The 9,298-nt window shown below is 42.4% G+C and overlaps 1 protein-coding gene across 1 annotated transcript; it reads left to right on the plus strand.

Moving 5' to 3' along the window:
- Window positions 1–508: 508 nt before the first annotated feature.
- Window positions 509–2,896, plus strand: Bfra_012000 (uncharacterized protein; the record flags this gene model as incomplete). Its single annotated transcript, XM_037342322.1, has 1 exon — window positions 509–2,896. One exon carries the CDS (start codon window positions 509–511, stop codon window positions 2,894–2,896), a length of 2,388 nt encoding a protein of 795 aa, XP_037187980.1.
- Between the last annotated feature and the right edge of the window lie 6,402 nt (window positions 2,897–9,298).

The raw sequence follows: 9,298 nt of genomic DNA on the forward strand, positions 1-9,298 counted from the left end.
AGTCTATGTCTATTTTGGAGATTCGAAGTACATGCGCTGACATTAGCAGATCTACATTTGTACCACCAGTTGATTCAAGAGAGATGGCTTCAAACGCAGACCTTCCGGTCCTCAATTCGACACACTCTGCAAGGCAAGTCATATTCGAACTATCACAACCGCGATTTCGTCTTGTCAATCTCTTGCACCCTTCTAGGTAGCTCATGTATTCCGTGGTAAGCGTTTGAGGGAAAGGGGGGCCATGCTGAATTCAATAAAGCAATATCTGCGTTGCTTCAGTCTCTTTATATCCTCTTCTAGAATTCATACCCAATCTTCCATCTAAAAACGGAAAGAGATCCATGTACTAAACTTGCGCAGTGCCAGTCGGGGATCTGATCACTCGATTATCATCAAAGACGACACTCCCATCTCAAGCGACGACAAGGGTAATAATCACGATCAGCCTATCACAAACATCATATCATCAGAATATCATGTCATTAACAACATCTCTTCACTCGAGAACATGAACAATGGAGACAGCAAGCCTTACAAGATGTATCATGAGAGGCGAGCACAAAACGAAATTGGATTCGAAAGAATATATACGCATCCCCAGGAGAATTCCTCTCATCATATATACCGCCCTTTCCCAAGTACCAAGAACCAGCAAGCAGAACAATTTAATAACAAATACGATCAATTCACCGAATTTTATTTTCCGAAGAATCCTCATACACGTTTGATATATGAAACTAGGGGTTATCATGAATATAAGACTCGAACTTTTCCTGATTTTACGGTATCAAGGACAAGTCATCAAAATGGGGAGGTTGTGTCTACCTCTTCTACACCTATTTCCAAACTTGTACCTGATTTGGAACGCGGACGAAATAAATACATAGATAAATGCACCGCTGTACATAGTGGTTCAGCCACCGAGCCCAATCGATCCTCTATCCTTGAGCCCAAGAACTGGAATACAACTCAAAAGAAGACTAGCGCCACTCATAGCAATAAAGATAACGATATTGGACGTGCCTGTGTCTTCCAATGTGATCATGCTACCACTAAGGTGATCACTATGATGCACAGTGGTGGTCTTACCAAGCAAGATGAAAATAAAGCTCGACGTACCAAGCCACCTGATTTGGCATGTACCACATCTCTTACTCATTCTTTGCCCAATATATGCAGCTTCGTCAACGGTAAGCAAAAGGAAGATATAATAACAGCTGTTCGTCGCCCTATTCATGATGAACCTAAAGTCAAACGTTCAATTTCTCAACTCCGTCCGTCTACCGATAGCGAGTCGATTAATCACAGTTCCATATCTTTCATTGATCTTACGGGCGCCCTTGAATCTGATTCTTCGTCAAATTATCAAAGTCAGCAGCTATACCCAAGCGATCCTGAATCATTGAAACTAGCATCGACTGTCAAGTGCCCAAAGAGAGAGCATATTGTAGACCTAACATTGGATTCTCCTAGTCGGAAAAAACCATTCATGAGGTGTCAAGTCACTAATACTCACCAAGTTAGCTCAGCCCAAAGTCATTATAGCACCACCTCAACTTACGGATCTCACGATAAGAAAATTCTTTCTCCGGAACTAAGACATTGGATGAATTTCAATCCAATCAAGCACATTGTCGTTTGTTCCAAAGATTCACCAGATATTTCAGACAGAATATACGAAATGAGACATTCAGCCGCGTCAATATCAGAAGATATTATGACCTTGCTCAACATCAAGGTTGATCATATCAATATCCACTCCGTACATCTCAAAGATCATAAAATCGATTCACCAATTCCCTCCCTAGGCAACACTAACAAGATGCATGGTCACTCTTCTAAAAGCGCATTGGCGTTCGTCTCTACTATTAGATCTGCGGCAATTGGCGATACTATACTCCTGGTGTCATTGGGTAATCATGGTATCTCCAACTCACCTCGCGCATGGGTGGATTTGAGAGAGAATTACCCAGCATACAAGTTCTTGATTGCTATACAAGAGCGTCAAAATTCCAACTCGCATCCAGATCCCTTGTGGCGGATTACAAAAAAACGAAAATATTTGATTTTTCCCTTATATCAGCTTTTGCGAGTGTGTCTGGGTTTGGAAAGTCCATGTGGCGAAGCAAAGTTGTATTCAAAACATTTGACACTGTGTAATGATGGGCGCGAAGCCACGGCTGAAGCAGAGACAAAGATCGGGAATGGAAACATTGCCGACCAACACGCTCGAGCCTTATTATCACGCTGGGCATGTCCCGTTGACGGCTGTGGTATGACTTGGTATAGAAGCCTAGCTGGAGACCAAGCATGGCAAACCCATTGTATGATGGAACACGACGGTTTCCGTAAACTCGTCTGTCCTCTGGCTGCCTGTAGATCCAGTACATTTCGAGATTACAAGGGGGTCGTTGAGCATATAGAAAATGTACACATTGCAGCGTTAGGTCTCCGAGATCATTATCGTAGCTCGCACGATCGTGACAGGACTCTTTCCGATTTTCGGTGTACTGAGGATATCAGAGTATGTGGCAATACACGTTGCAGCTATACAAATCAGCTTGCTCTGGATACTCATATGGAATTTTTCCATCCATACTCAGCTTGGAAAGATCGTTTGAAAGATTTCTCGAGCCTAGCAGAAGAGGTACAAAGCAAGTGGTCAACGGGAGATCTTAAGCCAGATGATGGGCCCACTCTGAGTGAAGCTTTCCAATGTATCGATGCGACGGTAGGTAGTCAAAGTACGGTTATAGTGGGACAAAACGGAATGGATCAAGACAAATTCTATGCCATGGGACCCCTCGAGAAATCTTGGCCTTTCATGGCAGATTTCCTGAGAGCAACACAGGAGCCTCTCCGGGAAGAATATCGGATTCTTTTGCGCAAGATTTGATGAGATTTTGATGCAAGTGATTGCTGCCATGTATTTTTCTCTTTAGGTTTTCAAATATGAGATGAGATCTAGTATTACTTATCAGCTATGAAACGCACGAATGAATGTCTTGTGATGATAATTTTGAAGAAGAGATCGCTTGTACTATGACTACATGCTAGTTTCAGGATTCAAGATGAATGAAAACACACAGAATGCAGTATATTCCAACATTAACTCACCTGGAAATCATACCATTTATTGTTACCCAAAGAGAGCTAAGCTCAAAGAATGAACATCTATCATGATGACTGGACGGAATAATTTTGATTCATGTATAAAGATTTACTGAACTACTCATAAGATATCTCATAATCTTTGCCATTAGGTATCGGCATAATCTGGATATTCTGCAGAGAAAATACGATCAGCTACAACAGTATGTTCTCAGCGACTTAAAGGTCGATATCGGTACTGTGAAGATTAGTACTGCATATGTGCGTAGCACTGAGAAGAGGAGCAGCGCAGGGAAGAATGAAATGGGATCATACTCTACAGTGCTATCGAAAGAGACGTTTGTTTACCATGATCATCATACGGAGTGGGAGTTTGAGACTGGGGATAGTTTAAATTATTGATGGGGGATCTCGAGGGAGCGAGTGATGGTGGTCATGCTGTTTATTTGAATTTGGGAGTATGTTTTGTGAATCGGAAATTTCTGAGGGAGAAGGGTTGTGGATGGGGCGATTATGAATCTTCTTTCCTTCTGGGTGGAATCGTTGACTGCGGGGAGTGAATTCTCCGAATAAGTTATTCATCCTTATTTTCTCCTTGAGCGCACGCGAGAACTTGTCTTTATCATGGGCACCTAGATGAGACTTGGAATGAGAATTACAACTGCTTCTTTGTTCATTTTGTTCTCTCCCCTCTTTCCAAAAATCAGCTCTTGAATTCTGAACATAGAAAAGTAATCCCGGATCAGGATGAGGTGTGTATAAAAGGTTCTTTGTTCTTTTCAGTTACAAATTCAGAGGTCTACCTGACTTCGGCGAGTGAGATTTATCATCTTTTTGCTGCTTGGTACATTTGGACCAGAAAGGAACTTTGTGTACATTCGATACTCATACACATATCGAAGTTGTTTTTGAAGAGAGATAGTATTGTTTGATTGGCTTTGAAAATTACAGTCAGATACATTACGCGTGAAGCAAACACATATTCAGAAGTCAGAGTTTCTGAGTCAAAGATATTGGGTTGTTAGTGAGTAGGATTGGGGATAAAGGTATAGCGAATTATTTGGGTTTCTTGTACTGTTTGGATGTACGAGTACGGAATTAGCACTGCGAGTTTATCACTACAGAATTATCACTGGAAACCTAGCATCACAAACACCACCTCACCTCACCTCGCCCACTCTCCCAACACACAAATTTCACCCCAACCCTAAACAATGTGCACAGAATGGGCCTGGGAGTACAAATGCGGCCACAAGAAGCCCGAGTCCGACGCGGTGACAATGAGGCAGAATGACAACTGTCGGGATAATCTACCGGAGTTTTCGAGGGCGTGTAGATTTTACAGTATGGAGTATACGACGTTTCAGGAGGAGTGCCCAGAGTGTGAGGCGGTGAAGGAGGAGAAGAAGAGGAGGAGAGAGGAGAGGAGGAGAGAGGAGGAGAGGAAGAGGGAGAGCAGTGGGGAGTAGGGGGTTATGGGAGGTTGGGAGGGGGGGAATAGGTGGAGTAGGGACAGAGGGTGGGTAGAGAAGGTATGGAAAGGAGACAACAGTGATAAATGATGAACAGGGTAGAGAGAAAGGACAATCGGGGTAAGAAGTAAAAAGGAATGAATACAGCAGGTATCAAATTGAGAATACGAGAACGGGGAACGCACATCTGAGGAGAAGATAATGGGAGGCAGAGGCTTAGCGTGATTATATTTTAGGGTTAAAGGATGATCTGGGTAAAGGATACGAAGGGAAGGATCAGATTGGATAGGATAGTAAATATTAATGTCAGCGTGATTTTCCTTTTGAAATGGCCATCGTGAGGAGATTGAAAGCGAAGGGTTGGAAAGTTGCATGTACAAGAAAGTAAAATGAGATTAGGTGATGGAATACATGCATGCAGGAATACAAAAGTAGGCATGCAATGCTTAAGGTATATCATAGATTTAGGTGTGGTTTATGGGTTTCTATCTTAATTTCAATGTAAATGGATGTTATACGTTGGAGTATCTAGATGTGTACGTGAGTCTGACAAAAGATGATTAAATAACATTCTTATTAATAATCGTATCTGATTTGCTGCGTTTCAGTATGCCAATCTTACTAAACTGGTATAACAAGAGCATTAGATATGTTCCGGGTCTATATGTCACTTACTTTCATTATTTCAAGGGCGAAAACATGAAAAAGGGGTTGATTTGATCTTCAGGTAGTCTGATTTAGAATGAACAATTTCTAGAACAATTAATGTTCAAATAGACTGATAATATGTAGCTGCTAAGCCACCGTGACACATGAAATATAACCTATGAAAGTCCAAGGAAGCCAGAGTAGCTATGGCGCCAAAATAGAGTAGATAAAGTTAAGGATCGCGTTTTCTACGAATATGTAAAACCCCGTTTACATGATCGTATGGTCATCTGGGAAACTGTTTCCTGCAGCGGAAGACCTAGAAGATATATGCAGAGATGCATGCAATGCAGCTTGTCTTATGTGAAAGATGGAAGGGGAGAGAGATCTTAAAGCTAAAAGTCCTCATCGATCCCGCGGTATCCTTTTTTGATTAATGTATTTACCTCAACAAAACAAAGGAGCAAGTTAGTCATCGGAATGAAGAGCATGAGGAAGGATAAGTGTGGCATGAATTTGTGGGGTTGGCTTTCCATACCCTCTTCAAATGATGGATGAAATGCATGCAAAAACCATTTCCTATTAACCGTGCTATCTTGACGTATTATCTGATTCCTATAATTTATGACAACGAGAGGATCCATGACAAGCAAAACATCCAATATATCACTACCCACCATGTAACTATCGTATTCAATTATTATGATGGAGACGAGGAAACAGCAGAAATCTTGGACAGGGACACAGTACGTCAAAGTACGTGAAAAGAGGGGCATAGTTGATTCACTTGATATCACAACATGGGTTTGAAACAACAGACGACACGCCATATTGCATCTGAAGAATCTTTTTCCGAAGAACCGGTTCGGGTCCGAAGTATAAACCAGTGAGACGATTTGCGATGCTTCTCATCCCCCAGCGACGCAGCCGTCAGAAAGGTAGTGCATTATCAATTCCACTTGGAACATATTCGTCACTTATGACGAGAATGACCATATTGACGTGTCTTCTTCCCTTGACCAGGACGCCTTTTATGACAAAGTTATTAATATTTGCTGTACCACACTGCAGCCGCGCCCCATTTGAGGGTTTTCAGCAGAAGCTCAGAGATTGTGGAAATGCGCAAGACGATCCAAAGCTTCATGGTCACTGTAAGCGACGACCAGAAAGTCGGATCGAGATGCCCATTGTTCATGACGGGAAGTAGAAGCCACGTGTGAGCCAGCGGTGCAGAAGGTGACTTGGCGTAGACCCGAGTGTTTGTTCCTGCTGTCTCGTTTTGGAAAACCTCACATGTTCTATTGTAAGCGGTGAGACGTCAGTCTTAGAACAGAGATGGAGTATTATTTGAGATCATCCAAAATTGTTTATCTGTACTGCGTAAGCCGGAAGATGAGTCAGATGGAAGGTCGCCGATACTCACTTTGATGATTATTCTAGACGCTTGGAAGTCGGTTAACAGGTGAGCATAAGTCCGAGGATATGGATTCATCTTGCATGGATAAATATATTATTCTGCATGCTTTGGAGAATATTCTCCAAGGAGAGATCCACGTGGCTGTAGCAAACGGGGATAAAATCCCCACATTGCCCGATAGGTTGGCTATCTCCGTTGTCTGTAGATTATAAAGAAAAGCGTGGGGGTATCAGAGACGAAAGTTTATCGTTTCTGACATACATTGCATGGTAGGGATACAACGCTTCCTACAATTAGTCGGAATTCTGCAAGAAAATTCATATATATTGTTCGTATAGTACCAGTATCCATGCACTGGATGGTTGGGCATTAGATTGGTTGCATGTAAGATTGAATATGATGTACATTGGAGAAGTATCCTCGGTCCGGGTTGCTCTCTCAGCTGGTAACCTCGGGGAAAGAGTTTGCTCCGGTAGTGCTAATGGATGGTTACACCAGATGCAGGGCTGAATGACAATGCTGACATTTCACCGTATTCTCCCCTTGGCTAAGCGCGGTGCGAACCGACCATCGCGGACTGACATGCCGAGCATGCACCAATTGGAAGATATACGTGCAGCCACACCAATTAGATACGCCACCAGCTTCTGTGCATAATAGGCGGATTCTAGATTTGTTATGGCGACCAATCGTATATTTTTGAAGGGCGAACATTAGACCGGCTGACTCTTGAAGTACCTTCAACAGGGATAAGATTCCTTCCGTACCAGAGTGTCGGTATTGTATAGTAACCAATCACAAGATAGTCTAGGGTTATATCTGATGACACGAATAAGAAAACCTCTTTTTTGATTTACTGTCTCCATACGAGAAGTGGACGTGCTAGGGTATCTCAGAATGATAATAGTGTGATACTCAATTGGGACATGATTGAAGAAACTGGGAGGCTAGGGTGGAAGTGTCGTATTGCATGCTGGCACGAAGCAATTCCAGATACCTGGTACTGCCAATCAGATTTTTTTTAACCGGGAATCCATTGGTGAGGTATGGCCAGAAATTAGGTCGCATTTCTTGGGTTCTTTATCCAACTGTTGGTGCCGGAAGTGAGGGATCAAGCAGCGACCAATGAATTTGTTGAGCAGTACACTCTATCACTTCAGCATGTGATCACTGGATTAATCTTACGATTGCACTCCGACCGGTGCTTTACATGCTCGTTTTCAGGGAAGAGAACGTTACACCATCAAAAAGAGTGAAGATAATATTTGAAATGTTTTGGTCCATCGAGTGCCTTGGAACCCTGGCTTGGCGATGCGGGAGGCTGCATATGTAGAAAAGGACTAGATATGATACTCTCGCAGCCTTACAGTCGAGTCTGTCCGGTTTCAGTTATATTACATTATGTTCTAGAGCTGCCATTTGAGACAATATTGTTGTGGGGAATGATTCAAGAGAAGAAAGAAAGAATGTGATCAACGCCCCTGACACAAATTTTGTACAATATATTCTGAGACATCAAGTCGAGCAATTGGGATTGTTGTCGGATCTCAACTATTCCCTTCATGTAATACTCATTAGCCAGAAGTATTGTTCGACGGAATACAGACCCAGCTCCATGGTCTTTGAACAGTATATCCCTGTTGGATTTGAATCCACCTTCTTCCAAGATTGATTATGATTCAAAGCTTCTCCAAAGAACGACATCCTGAAACGAAATAGCTTGCACCCTGTGGATTAGATTGGTGGTAGGTACGAGTATTATTCGTCTTCATCCATACAAGACATGATTGCTTTGAAGGCGCCGATTGTGACGTTTGACAGGATGGTGTACTATGTTGTAGAATGATCCAGTGGCTAGTTTTCATTATTTCTTTTGTTCTTTTTCTCCTCAATATGGATTCTCGAATTCTCAACACGTATAATTATCCATGACACGTTTCCAAGCCCAAAATAATGGTTAGAATTTGGAGCTTTTTGGAGGTAGCAAGTCAAGTGCTGTAGATTGATTGGATGGTGTTGACAAGAGATGACAAGCTGAGCAGAGAATTGTGGGCTTGATTGACTCGAATTAAGACAAGGCTTTGATAACCAAGAGTTCGGTTGATCCTTCAAATTTTGTTAGAGCTCCCTACATCCAGGTCAGCGAGATCATCAGTCCGGCTGGGATTTTGATACCTCGGACGGTATCTCTTTCTAGTCGTCGGGTCGTCTATCTCCCGCTAATATATGGAACATTATGACATATCTGACTATATCGGATAAGGCGCCTCGCTCCTAAAAGGTGGGTGATTATAAGTAAGTGACGGTGGGTGGCCCATGTGACTACTTTCAAACACATTAACCCTGTACCGCAGGATCCTCCACATTAGTCGTTACCAAACTGTCGGGTCGTTCCGAAAAGTGGAGATAATTGGATTTACATGAATTCCCACTATTCTTGAGAAGGAAAGTGGGAGGAAGGAACGGGAAGGGAAGGGAAAGACCAAGATGGGTCTGGTCACTGATGGTTCGGATATTATAAGGAGTCCAGGTGAGAAAGTAGGTACTTTAGATTCATATAATGAAATTAATCGTTCAGGTGTATACGTGTGTCTTTACAGTAGTGTATTATTATTCCTTACCATATTCTATGTTGTGTCCTATGATAGCG

The sequence above is a fragment of the Botrytis fragariae genome, assembly GCF_013461495.1.
Source record: "Botrytis fragariae strain BVB16 chromosome Unknown tig00000255, whole genome shotgun sequence".
NCBI classification, from domain to species: domain Eukaryota; kingdom Fungi; phylum Ascomycota; class Leotiomycetes; order Helotiales; family Sclerotiniaceae; genus Botrytis; species Botrytis fragariae.